Source organism: Tachyglossus aculeatus, chromosome 5 (assembly GCF_015852505.1).
Source record: "Tachyglossus aculeatus isolate mTacAcu1 chromosome 5, mTacAcu1.pri, whole genome shotgun sequence".
NCBI classification, from domain to species: Eukaryota; Metazoa; Chordata; class Mammalia; order Monotremata; family Tachyglossidae; genus Tachyglossus; species Tachyglossus aculeatus.
In genome coordinates, this window is record NC_052070.1 from 13,076,607 (window position 1) to 13,092,820 (window position 16,214).

A 16,214-nucleotide genomic window follows, 5' to 3' on the forward strand; every position below is an offset into this window, starting at 1 on the left:
GGATTAGGACTCCGAACCCTCTTACTCCCAAGCCCGTGCTCTAACCAGTATACCATTCTGCTTCTCCATTAGGCCACACTACTTCACATCCTTGTAAATGAAAGCAGGATGGAAGTCACTGGAGAACAGTCAGTGTGCTCATTCTAATAATGAGTCTCTAATAATAATAATGATAACGGTACTTGTTAAGCGCTTACTGTGTGCCAGGCACTGTGCTAAGCACTGGGGTGGATACAAGCAAATCAGGTTGGACACAGTCCCTGTCCCACATGGGGCTCACCGGGTTAATCTCCATTTACAGATGAGGGAACTGAGGCACAGAGAAGTGACTTGCCCAAGGTCACCCAGCAGACAAGTGGCGGAGCGGGGATTAAAACCCATAACCTTCTGATTCCCAGGCCCGGGCTGTATCCAGTAGGCCAATGCTGCTTCTTTTCCAATGTCCGTGGAACTCACTCAAGCTAGTTATGCTGAGGAAGGGAAAGAGGGGCCCTTGGAAGTGAATCTCCTGGGAGGGATGTTTAAATAATGTCTTCTATCGCAATAACTGGTGAACTAATCAGAGGGAAGGACTGGACAGGAAATGAGGCACCAGGTGGTTGAGGAAGGAGACCCTCAGCCATTTCGAAGCCAGAGGCTTGGGAGCCACGGTGCTCGAAGAGCAGGACGCAGCGAAAGCTCGGAGCTATGGCCCCGGGCCCGGGAAGTGCCTAGGATGTAGAGAGGGATGGGAGAAAATTCCATGTGGATGAAGGTTCAAGGTCCAGAGACTAGGACTCTCTCGAGGAGCAGGAATCCTGCTCCTGAGGGTAAGAAAAGACCAGTGGAATGCCTCCGGGAAGGTACAGAAGCAGGGAAAGTATTAGATCTAGGTAATGGTGATTTGAACCAGATATCTGTTTGACTGTTACCAGATTAAAAATCCTTGCAAAAAGTCAATTAAACATTATCGAGATTTCAGATAATGGTGTTTTCCTGTGATAGGGCTGGAAGAGAAACTTGGGGTGATGGGAAGATGCCTGGTCCTGGGAAACCAAGGGAGGGGAGGGGGTGCTTTCTCCTTGGGCTTCCTGTAGCCAACCCTAGGAGGGGGGTGGCAGGTGAGTCCCAGAATAATAATGATGGCATTTGTTAAGCACTTACTATGTGCAAAGCACTGTTCTAGGTGCTGGGGGGGATACAAGGTGATCAGGTTGTCCCACGTGGGGCTCACAATCCCCATTTTACAGATGAAGTGACTGAGGCCCAGGGAAGTTAAGTGACTTGCCCAAAGTCACACAGCTGACAAGTGGCAGAGCCGGGATTAGAACCCATGACCTCTGACTCTCAGGCCCGTGCTCTTTCCACTGAGCCACGATCTGGCACTTGCCTGCTGGGTAAACTTGTTTAACTCACTTAACCTGAAGCAGTATGGCCTCATGGTTCTAACCCCCCACTTGTCTGTTGTTTGACCTTAGGCAAGTCAGTTCACTTCTCTGTGCCTCAATTACCTCATCTGTAAAATGGGGATTAAGACAGTGAGCCCCATGCGGGACAGATGGTGTCCAACCTGATTATCTTAAATCTATTCCAGCTCTTAGAAAAGCAACTTCTTCCCCTTTTATATAGACAGACTGCCACTCTCCCCACCTTCAAAGTCTTTTATTAAAAATCCCATCTCCTCCAAAAGGTCTTCCTTGACTAAGATCTCATTTCCGCTCCTTGCTCTCCTTTCCACATCACGTGTGCACATACCTTTTAAACACTTGGTATTCACCAAAACTTCAGCCCCCCAGCACTTTATTTACACATCTGTAATTTATTTTAATATCTATACATACCGGAAACGTGTACCTTATCATCTGTCTCCCTCTCTAGACTGAAAAGTCATTGTGGTCAAGGAATGTGTCTGTCCCAAGTGCTTAGCACAGTGCTCTGCACACAGTAAGTGCTCAATAAATATGATTGATTGAATTAATGAATCCCAGTGGTCTCCACACAGTAAGTTCTCAATAAGTACCCTTGATTGATCGATTACTAGGGAAGGACAAGAGAAAACCTACAGTGAGCAAACTCTTGGTATTTAGTATAAAACCCCAACTTGATTTTAAAAATAAAATATTGGTACTAATAATAATAATGCCAATGATGATGATAGAAGTAGTAGTATTTGTTAAGCATTTGCTTTGTGCCAAACACCATTCTAAGCAATGGGGTAGATACAAGATAATCAGGTTAGACAAACTCCCTGTCCCACGTGGGGCTCACAGTATAAGAGGGAAGGAGAACAGGTGGTGAATCCCCATTTTACAGATGAGAAAACTGAGGTATAGAGAAGGGAAGTGACTTGACCAAGGATGCACAGCAGGCCAGTGACAGAGCTAGGAACCGCAATTTCAGTGGGATTCCGCTGTCCACAAAATACCTGTTCATGATGGTCGTGATAATAATAATGATGATGAGGGTATTTCTTAAGCACTGACTAGGTGCCAAGCACTGTTCTCAGCACTAAAATAGAGTCTATTTATTCTGATGATTTTGACACCTGTCTACATATTTTGTTTTGTTTTCTAGACTGTGAGCCCACTGTTGGGTAGGGACCGTCTCTGTATGTTGCCAACTTGTACTTCCCAAGCACTTAGTACAGTGCTCTGCACATAGTAAGCACTCAATAAATACAATTGAATGAATGAATTTCTGTCTCCCCCTTCTAGACTGTGAGCCCATTGTTGGGTAGGGACCGTCTCTATATGTTGCCGACTTGTACTTCCCAAGCACTTAGTACAGTGCTCTGCACACAGTAAGTGCTCAATAAATATGATTGAATGAATGAAGGAATGAACTGTTCAGGTTTGGGGTTTCCCAACATGTTGAAAGAGTTGTCACTAAATGATGGATCAAGTTGTGTACTACGGAAAAGAAAGCATGGCAGAGGTTTTCTCAGCTATGTTCATTCATTCACTCATTCATTCAATCGTATTTATTGAGCGCTTACTGTGTGCAGAGGATTGTACTAAGTGCTTGGGAAGTACAAGTCGGCAACATATAGAGACGGTCCCTACCCAACAATGGGCTCACAGTCTAAAAGGGGGAGACAGACCACAAAACAAAACATGTGGACAGGTGTCAAGTCGTCGGAACAAAAAGAATGAAAGTAAAATGCACATCATTAACAAAATAAATAGAATAGTAAATATGTACATGTAAAATAAATAGAGTAATAAATCTGTACAAACATATATGCAGGTGCTGTGGGGAGGGGAAGGAGGTAGGGCTGGGGGATAGGATGGAGAGGAGGAGAGGAAAAAGGGGATCAGTCTGAGAAGGCCTCTTGGAGGAGGTGAGCTCTCAGTAGGGCTTTGAAGGGAGGAAGAGAGCTCGTTTGGTGGATGTGTGGAGGGAGGGCATTCCAGGCCAGAGGTAGGACATGGGCCGGGGGTCGACGGTAGGACGGGCAAGAACGAGGTCCAGTGAGGAGGTTAGCAGCAGAAAACTGTGAAAAGGGAGTTACATTAACCCAAGTAATTTGATTCTGGCTTACTCACTGGGGCTTCTGTCAACTGAGCACTCCTCTTTTAAGACATTTTCAAAAGTACATTGTATGAGTTGGGCTCAGCCACCTGAGCTTAAGATTTTTACATGTGTAAAAAAGTGAGAAAAGAGGGTTTTCTTTGGACACACCTCATTCTCAATGGTGAAACATAGTTGAGGTAGGTACTGCTACCCCTTCCCCATCCCCTCCTCCACTCCATACACCTCAGGATCTCTTCAACTTCTATTTTAAAACAGAATACAATACCTGGCAGAAACAAAATGATTTACGTAATTCACTAAGTTTTCCTGGATGGACTTATTCATTGAGAAAAGGAGCCTCTCCCCGATGGGTAAACTAAGAAAAGTTATCTTTGAAACACATGTGCAATGGATTGTAAAATGAACTGTTTTTTGGGGGTTTTGGGTGGGGTTGGGGTAGAGTGTTTATGTGCGTGTGTTTGCCGTTGTTCATTCCAGAATGCCATCAGCTGGAATGGAAGTAGGCTGAAACAAGCTGGAACTCGGCTCGCTAAAAGAAAAAGTCCCAGAATGGCCGTTGGTGGGATGAAAATGGTTTTCCAGGAAGTCCTTGTCCACATGGGCTGGGGTCAGTTGGAGGCTACCTCCCTCTTAACCCCTCAAACTGCTACCCAGTCCCCCCTAAACCTCTATTGCTTCTTCACCAGTGGCAGGACTGGAGGTGAAGCCAAGATGGCAGTTCCATGCTGTTCCAGATCAGTTCCCTCATCTGTAAAATGGGGATTAAGATTGTGGGCCCCACGTGGGACAACCTGATCACCTTGTATCCCCCCCAGCGCTTAGAACAGTGCTTTGCACATAGTAAGCGTTTAACAAATATCATTATTATTATTATTATTACCATCTAGGAAGACATGGCCCCCGGCCCAGCCTAAGAGGCTCTGGGGATAAACCAGTTCCTTGACCTGATGGTGGGCTGGCCTCCCCACACAATAACCCGCCCACCACCAGCGCCTGGGTTACAATTTTAGTTTATTTTTTTCACTATCCTCCCTGCCTTCAGAGACACTGAAGAACATTTTAATAGCCTGGCCTCCAAAGGTGAGCTTGGTCTACGCTCCAGAGTAACCTGTGCCTCTGTAGCACGAGACAGAGTCTTTGATAGGCCGCAGAGCGGAGTTTAATTATGCTGGACAATATTGAGGAACCAAGTCTAAGGAAGTGTAAGCAGACATCTGAATGTGTCTTTGAAAGTCTTTTAGGATTAACAGTCTTTGTTTTAACTTAGCCCCAAGCCCCCGTCCCCTCGGGAATTGTCTGACCTGCGGTTTAACAATTGGTCAGGAAGATCCAATCGTTTCTGATTTTGAGGGACAGTGAATAATAATAATAATGTTGGTATTTGTTAAGCGCCTTCTATGTGCCAAGCACTGTCCTAAGTGGTGGGATAGATACAAGGTTATTAGGTTGTCCCACTTGGGGCTCACAGTCTTGATCCCCATTTTACAGATGAGGTAACTGAGGCACAGAGAAGTTAAGTGGCTTGCCCAAAGTCACACAGCTGACAAGTGGCGGAGTCAGGATTAGAACCCACAACCTCTGACTTCCAAGCCCGGGCTTTTTCCACTAAGCCACGCTGCTTCTCACAAATCTGGAATGAAAACCCATACCCTTACAAGCAATGCATTAATTATTTTATTAATTTGCTCTTTTTTACATTATGGGAAACATTCATCTATTTACATTATTTTCCAGCCACACACAAACTAGGTAAATAATCCTATGAAAATCCAATCCATTAAAGCTCCCAAATGCTACCACCCCCCCCTCCATCTAAAAGCTTTCCAATTTGAATCTTTTTCAATTGAAAATCATTTTAAAAAGTCACATTTGGGAATTCAGCTATGCCAGTGATTGACATTCCAGTTATTTCAAATAGGCATCCAGACGTGTTTTTAAAAAAGAATCAGTAGATTCACAAAGATACGGTTTAAATTAAGTGATAATGCACAACAAGACATTAAGGGAACATCTATAAATAACTGAAATATATTACAAATAAATTAGTTCTATTTACCTCTTCAAATATTAAAAATCTTTAATCCATTCCTTCATCTTTCTTTACAAAAAGACTATGAGAACCGTATGGAAACATCTGCAAAAAATATAATAAATACTTAATTTCTTTAAATAACTTTTGATGCAGGAGACAAAACTCATTTTTTGATTTTTTTTTTTCTAACTCTTCCCCCCCAAGAAGAAGCACAACGACTTGGTACCAAAGTTAAGCAAGTTAAGGAATTTTTCAGGAGACTTCCATTTGTCCAGAATAAGTGTTGAAAACAATACTGCCACAAATTACATCAAAAGGAACAATGTAACAAAAACTACGTTCCTGGCGGCCAACTTAGTGAACCCAGTTTTCAACAAGTAGCATTCTAAGGGCCCAAGGTTTTCCTTTCCCATTTATCTTTTTCCAAACTTTTTGTACTGTCCAAATTGTGTCGCGAAGCGAAGCAAAGGTCGTAATGCCCCCGTTCACGGATGAACAGGAAGGCATTCCGCGAGGAGACTGAAAATACCTACCAAAAATATCCCACGAATCTACGGACACCATGATTCATGAAGAGACGAGATTAACGGACCTTCGCTTTCTGAGTATCCTTTGCACATCCAGGGTTAATTCCTCTCTTGAAGAAAATACTGTGGCCTGATCTCAAACCGTGTTCTCAAGTTTGTTGTCAACTGAAATCTAAACTCTGCTTCCCAGCAATTTCAAGTGCCTTGATAGACATGGGGCTTCGAATGAGTTCCAAATCATTTTCAGTAGAGAACCGTGACTCTAACCTTCTTGGGGCACCCTAGAATGAATCCCTTCATCTAGCTAAAGCTTCAAAGAAAAGTGTCTTTAACAAACTAGCAAACGCAGTGATTCTAATTAAATGCCTATAGCTCTCCACCTCTGAAGGCTCCCTCTTGGAGAAAGCCTCCTCCCGGGTCCATTGGGTTTTCTGTTTGCTCTAGTTAAAAGTCTTTTAAATAAGTTATTAGCCCTTATCTTGTAAACCACAACAGTAAACATTTGTGCCCTGTTTATAAGTCATAGCTCAGATATCAATGTCTTGGAGAGGTAGCAAATTCTCTAGTGGTTTTAGAATGTTTTCGTGAAGATATTTGTAGCCAGAATCCGCTACCTCCCGAAATTTCATAAAGGAAATGAAATTACCCCCTGGCTGTGAGAGTCTCTAAAAAAAAGGAAAGCTTTTCCAGTGGGAAGTGTCTTCGGTGTATACTTTAGAAAGCTATTCCTTTTTTAATGGTAATTTCTAATGCGTATGCTGTGAGCCGGACACCAACGCCAACAATGTAATAATAATTATAATAATAATAATGGTGGTATTTGTTAAGCGCTTTCTATGACCCAAGCACTGTACTAAGCACTGGAGTAGATACAAGATAAGCAGACGGGACCCAGTCCCTGGCCCAGGGTGCGTTTACAGGGTCCGATGAGCCGAATGTGTAAGCCGATTAAAGAAATAAGGACATTTAAAGTCTACTCTTTGCAGAAGCGAAGCACTCACTGTCCATCACTAGTACAGATTCAAAATGGGGAGCACTGCCGGCGAAACCCTGGATTCCTTTCTGGGGGTTTTACAAGTCTGGATTCCTCTGGCGGGATCTAAACCGCGAGGGTCGATTTTCCTGCCTGGCTCTCAGGGAACGTGGGTCTACCTAGATAGCCACAGGACAACTCCAGCTTGTGAAGAAAGATTTAATCTTTTCAATCCTAGAGATCTATTTTGTCATCATGATAGTGGGGCAGAAACCTTGATGCTTGGAAAAAGGCGGCAGAAAGGGGAGCTCCAAGTGACCGAAGGGGTGGGCCTGATCCGTTCATTCATTCAATCATATTTATTGAGCGCTTACTGGGTGCACAGCACTGTACTAAGCGCTTGGGAGAGTACGATAGAACAACTAACAGACACATTCCCTATACCCAACGACTAACAGAGGGGGTAGACCCAAAACCTTGCTTTGAAACTTCCATTGGCACCATTTTAAGGATTTCAGAAGTGTGTGTGTGTGTGTGTGTGTGTGTGTGTGTGTGTGTGTGTGTAATCCTACCGTCCCATCAGGATCACGACATGAACAAAACTAAGATTCAATACAATTTTTTTTTCATTTTCTGTTTTTTTTTTTTAAACCAATGTAGTCCGTACAATACGAGAGGAATCGACAATACATTACAGGTCTAAAAATTCTTAATACTCGGACAAAAAACAAAACAAAACCCTTTTATCATCTCCAACCGTCGGCACTTCTCATCGGCTTTCCTTTCTCCATTTTATTGCCTTTCAAAATAGATTATTTCCCTGGAAGATCGAATGTACAATCTTCTGCTGATTGAACTATTTGAACTAGTGATCGATGAAATAAAAATGAGGCAGTTTGTGCAGCCGGGGTCGGCAGGGTGGGGTGGGGCGGGACGGGACAGGTCTCTCTCTCTCGGTGGGATGTGTCCTGTCCCTGTCATCACCTGCAGATTTCTCCTTTTCTTCACTACCCGTCTATTTCTCCTTTTCCCACCCATCCCCTTCCTTTGTGACTCATTATTTCCGGTGAAAAGGTAAGATTCTGAGGTTCGGAATAAAGTGCTCCATCGGCTTTAAAAATCATAGCAATAAAAAAAGGGAATCTGAGCCCTAGTTCCTTTCAACTTTAATGAGGAAGACATTAGAGTCCCAAAGGATCACCCCTGTCATACTGGATCTCCGAAATACCCTAGAGTATTATATTGCTGTACACTAGGTAACAGGCTAGCTTGAAGAGAACTGAAGATCATGAGAGGATTAAATGGTGCTTCTACTATACAGGTGTGTTGGTATTTTTTTTCTTTTCTCCATCAAGAAAATAAAGGGTTGTCGACTTGGGCGTGAGGCAGGGGTACGGCATCGGTACATGGGTCAAAGCAGGATGGGGGCTGTGGGTAAACTGTCAGAAAGCAGCCAGGATCAGATTCTAGGCCCTCTCTCGGAAGGTTGACAGCTACGCTACAGGAGTGGAAGTCGCTCAGATCATTAACAAATGATCGGCACGGGGAGGGAAAGAGAGGGGAAAAGGAGAGAAGAAGAGAGAGGAAGAAAGGGACGGAGAGGAAGAGAGGCATGGGCAGGAGGGAGGGAACGAGGAGGGATAGAAAGACGTAGGAGAGGACAAAGGGAGAGGGAGGGAAAAAGAAAGGGACAGAGAAAGAGGAAGAGAGAGAGAGACAGGGAGAGAGGAAGAGAGGATTCAGGGATAGAGAGAAGAGAGGGACATGGAGAGAGGAAGAGGGGCAGAGAGAGAGGGAGAGAGACAAAGAAAGTGACAGAGAGAGAGAGGAAGAAGGGGGAGTGAATACAAATTCTTCATGGTGGCTTTGCCCAAGGATCTGTCAGGTCAGAGTAGACAGGAGGCCAGGCCGGGCCGGGCGGGGCCGGGAGAGCCGTCCCCACAGACGGACAGACAGACAGACAGACAGCATCAGCCCCTTCATAGCCGGGTCTGGGCCTCCGGGATGTAGATCTCGATGCTGTCGGCGCTCTCCGTGGCCGAGTTCTGGCGGACCGAGGCGGTGCGCTTGGCGGCCATCAGGCGTTTCCGGGCCTCCTGGCGCTGCGAGCTCTCCAGGGAGCGCTCTCGGATCAGGGGCACGTGACTTTTCGCTGGCTTCTTGGGCACGGGAGGAGGGACCCTTCTCTCCTGATCAAAGCAGAAGGGTCATGACATTACACAGCTTCTCAGGACAGGCGTCGAGAAAACTGGGGTAGCTCAGTAGTTAGAACACATCATTTTTTTTTTTACCTAGGGACTGTTAATTCTTATCTGCACAGTGTACTCTTTAAGTCAGTTTTTTTTTCTTCATTGGACTGGCTTTGGTATTCAAATTGCACTTTAAAAAGAAAAACACTAGACTCTTAAGGAAAGGGGTTGGGCTGGTGAGCAGCGTAAGGTCTGGGCCCAAGTAACGGGGTATGTGTGCGCATTTAGGCACGTGTGTGCATTTAAAACATCCCGCCGCCGGAAAAGTTAAACCTGCCCCACAGCCAGCCACTTAGGGTGGTTCCCTGTGGGAATCCAGACTCCTCCTGTGTCCTGGGACCTTAAAAAAGAGTTCTGCATTGCCCCTTCAAAAGACAGTGTTTAAGGCAGGTGTATGTTTAAAAAAGAAACAAAAACAAAGAATAACCAGCCACCAGAAAACAACCCTAAACAAAGAGATTGGATGGGGCCCTCCAGAAACGGGAAATAAAAGTAGCGGACTGTTGCCGTGAAAAACTTTCTCTGGATGTTGACTGCCACACAGTGACTTGTATTCCTTGGACAGAAAATACACACTCACAGGCACGCACACGATACTAGACAGGATCAGCAGAAGGTAGCCACTGACATTTCTTGGCTAGCTCTCAAAACTTCCTGGAAACTAACCAATCTCTACCGTTGTTTCCGAAAGAGAGAATCAGAGTCAACTGGACCTCATCTGGAAAATAGGGATTGAGACTGCGAGCCCTATGTGGGACAGGGACTGTGTCCAACTCGATTTGCTTGTATCCACTCCAGCGCTTAGTACAGTGCCTGGTTTCTAGACTGTGAGCCCACTGCTGGGTAGGGACTGTCTCTATATGTTACCAATTTGTACTTAGTACAGTGCTCTGCACACAGTAAGCGCTCAATAAATACGATTAAATGAAAAATGAATAGTGCCTTACACCAATCTACACCCTGGACAACTTGGAGGGGAAAATTTGGCAGTGTTTCAAAGGAGCTCAAGCCAGCCCTATCGCTAGCTGCAAACTAAAACTTGTCGAGGTGATTTAAAAAGCCACTAAGAAAACATACACTCTTCATCACTTTGGCAACAAAAATGCAGTGGACACCACGGAAATCTAAATAAACAAACCAAAAAAAAAAAAATCAAGGAGAAAGGGTGTCTGACTTTCAGGCTGCACGTGTATAGATGATTAGAAGCTGTGTTGCTTTTGGGGGCGGGGGATGAAACTTATTGCTTTCCTCAACTTTTCCACTCCTCAACTAACTAGGCATGAAAATAGCTTCTGGGGACATGGTAGGACTCAAGGATTGAAGGGTTTCTCCTCTCCAAATGAGGAGCAGTGTGTCTGACCAACTGGAGGGGGGAAAAAGAGAAGAGCGTGTAGGTTTCCAAGGAAGGTTAGTGTGCTGCATTTTGTTATAAAGTAGATGAGGAGTGGATCGAGTCACCTCCATAACGGTTTAGTGATTCAGGAACAACCAAGTACTTTTCCTTATTGTGGAAATCTCCGTAGGTGGTGGGAGACATTATCATCACTTCCTCAGGATGAACCTTTCTTGGGTCATTTGCAAGCTTGAATGAAGGGAATTTTTAAAGCAGACTCCTCCTCGCCCAGGAGTTAAACCACTTGGTAAAAACCTGTTTTTTTATTTCTTAAATCCATTTAAATGAGAAATTGGAGGAAGAGCCAACCAGCACGTCACCCGCCCCTTCCCCCTGCCGACTATGCCGCATGTATGTTTGTGCAGCTGAAAACTGGCGGCGGGGAAGGTAACATACTCAGACCAGATGAAAGGTCATCTACCTGGATCCTGGAATTCCGAGTGAAAATGAAAACACACAAGGGGGTGGATGTTTCCCTTCCAAAATAAACCCTCAAAATGCATCTCAGGTGTTTCCACGCCGGAGACTGGGTTTGGGTTGGATTCGTTGTGGGTAGGGAAGATGTCTCTTATATGGTCATACCGTACCCTCCCAAGCACTTAGTATCAGTGCTCAGCACCCAGTAAGCGCTCAGTAAATACAATGGACTGACTGGACTGAAAGACTGCTCAAGCCAGTCCCGTAAGGGATGGCAATCTCCTTCTCTCCTGACAGGATGCTTGGGTGGGACGGAATTGCTAGCTCGTCTCTTGGCTCAAAATTGTTACTGTTCTGACCATTGGCTGGAGGTTGGGTGGTTGGTACCAACGGAACGGTGAGGAGACCTGAAACGACAGGATTAGTGGATGTTTCTGTCTATTGTTGCATTGTACTCTCCCAAGCGCTTAGTACAGTGCTCTGCACACAGTAAGAGCCCAATAAATATGATTGTATGAACGAAAGGATTATGGGCTGGGTGACTGGGAAGGGCGGCATTTTCCCAGGGATTTATAGCTTCACGAGGGAGCAGTGTGGCTTAGCGGCTAGAGCTTGGGCTTGGGAGTCAGAAGCACCTGGGTTCTAATTCCAGCTCCCCCATTTTTCTGCCATATGATTTGGGCAAGTCACTTCACTTCTCTGTGCCTCAGTTACCTCGCTTGTAAAATGGGAATGAAATCCGTGAGCCCCATGTAGGTTGTGGATTGTGTCCAACCTGATTACCTTGTATCTACCCCAGCGCTTAGTACAGTGCCTAGCATATGGTATGCGTTTAACAATCACCACAATTATTATTATTATTATTATTATTATTATCATCAGAAGCTATAATAAATAGCTTCTGATTTCCAATCTTATCTTGGTCAAGGGGTATTATCTTGACTACACCATGAGAAGAAATGCTTAGAACAGTGCCTTGCACACAGTAAGGACTCAATAAATACAATTGATTGATTGATTGATCAAAGCTGGCCAGGTCCATAAAGAGTTCTGGTGGGTCTTCCGAGGCTATGGCAGAAATTGAAGTCTTATAGCCTTTAAAATACCAAATAGTTCTAGATTACTGTTTGGGGGGAACCCAAGAGGCAACGAAAACAAATACAAAACCAAAAAACAAGAAAAACTAAAAACAAACAAAAAGCAAACCAAAGGGAAAAAAAATCAACATTTGCTGTTTACTAGGCAACTTTTACGAAGTGGGTTTTAGTCTGGACTGGTAGCGATGTCTTTATTACTACAATTAGGAAATAATTACCAAAGTCAGTGATGTTTTCAGTGCTTCCGCTCTTTCTTAGTATCATGTTCTAGAGTGCAAGAAAGGTGAACTCTTGCTCTCTGTTATCATGCACTGAAGATGTCATTTATTTTAATTTAAGAATCAATATGTAAGGCAATTCCTTCCAATGACTGATCATCTAATATGATTGAGCTCAAAGTTTAATTAGCAAAAAAAAAACACATTCCCATTTTCTGATTCACAAAGACAGGTTTTTTTTTAAAAAAATGCCTGAAACAATACAGATAGTATCCCAGATGATTATTATGTAAACATTGTCATTACAATGAAATTAATTTGATATCGGCTTCGTTTCACATTTTTAACGGCAGGATTGTATGCAGAGGCCTATTTAGTCTGTCCAGTGTTTGTGCAGGTTTTTAAATGAACCATACAAAATCTACATTGTTCTACCTTCTTGTCAAGAAGATCCATCTGTTTCCAATTATTGGCCTTTAACTGATGAAGTTCATCAAATTTCATACTAATATTTTCGATGGACAACTGCAGCATATCCCAAAACCCCGCTAAATCCTGGGAAGTTGGTCTTGGATGAGCGTTAGGGTTCTGTATGAGAGAGAGAAAAGGATTCAAGCTTTATCACTGCAGAGAGGTTATGAAATTCCAAGAAACTTCAAGTACGATCGAGGCTTTTGAAAGCAACTGTCTTGTCTTATGACGTCGAGTCGTGGCCGACCCACAGCGACTCCAAAGATGCACCTTTCCCAGAACGCCCCACCTCCAGCTGTAATTGTTCTGGTAGTGGATCCAGAAAGTTTTCTTGGTAAACCAAGTAAGAGAAACCAAGTGTCGGTAGAGATTGTGTCTCCCCGTTGTAATAATAATACACTTACTATGTGCCAAGCACTGCCCTGGGCACTGGAGTAGACAAGAGATCATCAGGTCCCACATGGGGCTCTTATTCTAAGTAGGAGGGAGCACAGGGATTGAATCCCCACTTTGCTGATGAGAGAACTGAGACCCAGAGAAGTGAAGTGATTTGCCCAAGGTCACACAGCAGACAAGTGGCCGAGCTGGGATTAGAACCCGAGTCCTTCTGATTCCCAGGCCTGCAATCTTTCCCCTGGACGCTGCTTCCCCTCCCAAGAGCGCTCCATAAATACCAATGATTGACCGACTGACTGATGGAAGGGATAACTCGCAAGAGTTTCCATAGATGGTTCTGCTTTTTAATGCTTTTGGCACCGCTCCACAAGGTGGCACGGAGACGAGACCACGGAAATGATCGCAAATAAATGCATCTGCCATTACCCCTTAAACCCCCTACAGTTCCTGCTCCACACTTGGACTTCAGGGGACCCAGCTTTAAACCCACTTATTTCGATTAAAGCAACACTGTTGCTCAAACAACCAACAACCCCGACCGAAAAGCGGTGTTCATCATCATCATCATCAATCGTATTTATTGAGCGCTTGCTGTGTGCAGAGCACTGTACTAAGTGCTTGGTGTTGCCTAGTGGAAAGAGCCCGGGCCTGAGAATCAGAAGGACTCGGGTTCTCATCCCGGCTCTGCCACTTGTCTGCTGTGGGACCTTGGTTAAGTCACTTCACTTCTCAGAACCTCAGTTTCCTCATCTGCAAAATGGAGATACAAAGCCTGTTCCGCCTCCTGCTTAGAATGTGAGCCCCACGTAGGACCTGATTATCTTGCATCTACCCCAGCACTTAGTCCAGTGCTTGGCATATGACAAAAGCTAAACAATTGCAATTACTACTATTATTGGTATCATTATTATTGTCATTATATGGGTGAGAAATCCATCTGATTATGCTCGAGAACCAATAATGAAACCTATTCCTCAATAAATGTTTCACTACAGAAACAGTGTGGCCTAGTGGAAAAAGTAGGGGCCTGGTAAATCAGAGGACCTAGGTTCTAATTCTGATGCAATTACTTGCTTGCTCTGTCACCTTGGGCAAGTTACTTCACTTCTCTGTGCCTCAGTTACCTCAGCTGTAAAATGGGGATTGAGACTGTGAGCCCCTCACGGGACAGAGACTGTGTCTAACCCGATTTGCTTGTATCCACTCCAGCACTTAGTAAAGAACCTGGCACGTAGTAAGTGCTTAACAAATACACTAATTATTAGTATTATTATCATTATTATTGTTCTCTGGGCCTAAGTTTTCTCATCTGTAAAATGGAGTTTCAATGTCTGTTCTCTTCACTGTCAGCCCCACATGGGACAGGGACCGTATCCAATCTGGTTAATCTTGTAGTTATTCCGGCGCTTAGTGTAGTGCTTGGCACATAGTGGTAATAATAATGATGGTATTTGTTAAGCGCTTACTTTGTGCTAAGCACTGTTCTAAGCACTGGGGAGGTTACAAGGTGATCAGGTTGTCCCACGGGGGGCTCACAGTCTTAATCCCCATTTTACAGATGAGGTAAATGAGGCACAGAGAAGTGAAGTGACTTGCCCAAAGACACACAGCTGACAGTTGACGGAGTTGGGATTTGAACCCATGACTTCTGACTCCAAAGCCCGTGCTCTCTACACTGAGCCACACTGCTTGCATTTAAATTCCACCATTATTATTATTCAATATTCCTGAGGAATTGTGGCTTTAGTGGTCTTCCCTTGCCACATAGTAAGCGCTTAACAATACCATCATCATCATTATTATTATCGGTTAGTTCACCAGGCAGGCCAGAAGCAGAGGCGGCACCCTGGTAGATAGTATGGTTGTACCTTTTTTTTTTTTAAATGGCAGTTGTTAAGTGGTTACTACTTGTCAGGCACTGTACTAAGCATTGGAGTAGGTATAAGATAATCAGGTGGGACACAGACCATGATCCCACATGAGGTTCACAGTCTTGATCACCATTTTACAGATGTGGTAACGGAGGCCCAGAGAATAATAATAAAATAATAATAATAATAATAATAATAATAATATTAAGCATTTACTAAGTGCTGGGGTGGATACAAGGAAGTCGGGTTGAACACAGTCCCTGTCCTGCATGAGGCTCACAGTCTCAATCCCCATTTTACAGAGGAGGGAAGTGAGGCACAGAGAAGGGAAGTGACTTGTCCAAGGTCACACAACAGACAAGTGGTGGAGCTGGGATTAGAACCCAGGCCTTTGGATTCCCTGCCCCGAGTTCTTTCTACTAGGCCACACTGTTTCCTCCACTGACATGAACTGACTTGCTGGTGAACTATGTTCCAGTATATTTTTAAAATACATCACGTTTCTCATTAAGTTTTTTGAAATTCCTATGCTATAAGGGGAAAGAGAAGCAGCGTGGCTCAGTGGAAAGAGCACGGGCTTTGGAGTCAGAGGTCATGGGTTCAAATTCTGACTCTGCCAACTGTCAGCTGTGTGACTTTGGGCAAGTCACTTAACTTCTCTGGGCCTCAGTTCCCTCACCTGTAAAATGGGGATTAAGACTGTGAGCCCCCCGTGGGACAACCTGATCACCTTGTAACCTCCCCACCACTTAGAACAGTGCTTTGCACATAGTAAGCACTTAATAAATGCCATTTAAAAAAAGAGGGATGTGCCTTCAGTGGATGGGAGATCTCTTGAAATCTGTCAGTTGACATGAGTCTATATTTGCTTAAAGAACTAGAAAAATATAAATAAAGTTTACAGTATCTTGTTTAGGTGAGACTGAGAAAAACCAGAAAAGTTCTCCTAAGCACCTCAGTTCAGTGCTCTGCACACAGTAATTGCTCGATAAATATTGCTGATTGATTGCAGCAGGCTCCTCCTCCCCCTCCCATCCTCTTACTGTGGGGGTTCCCC

General features: G+C 44.2%; 1 protein-coding gene across 6 annotated transcripts in view; it reads right to left on the reverse strand.

Annotated features, from left to right (window-relative positions):
- Nucleotides 1-8,831: 8,831 nt before the first annotated feature.
- The window catches only part of DLGAP1 (DLG associated protein 1), a 1,082,148-nt gene continuing 1,074,765 nt past the window's right edge, over nucleotides 8,832-16,214 (reverse strand). For all 6 annotated transcript variants that reach the window (XM_038747081.1, XM_038747079.1, XM_038747080.1 and 3 more), the window contains 2 exons: nucleotides 12,855-13,007; nucleotides 8,832-9,234 (listed from right to left, as the gene is read on the reverse strand). In XM_038747081.1, coding sequence (XP_038603009.1) covers nucleotides 9,025-9,234; nucleotides 12,855-13,007 — 363 coding nt within the window. In that variant the 3' untranslated portion in view covers nucleotides 8,832-9,024. The remainder of the gene's footprint in view (nucleotides 9,235-12,854; nucleotides 13,008-16,214) is intronic.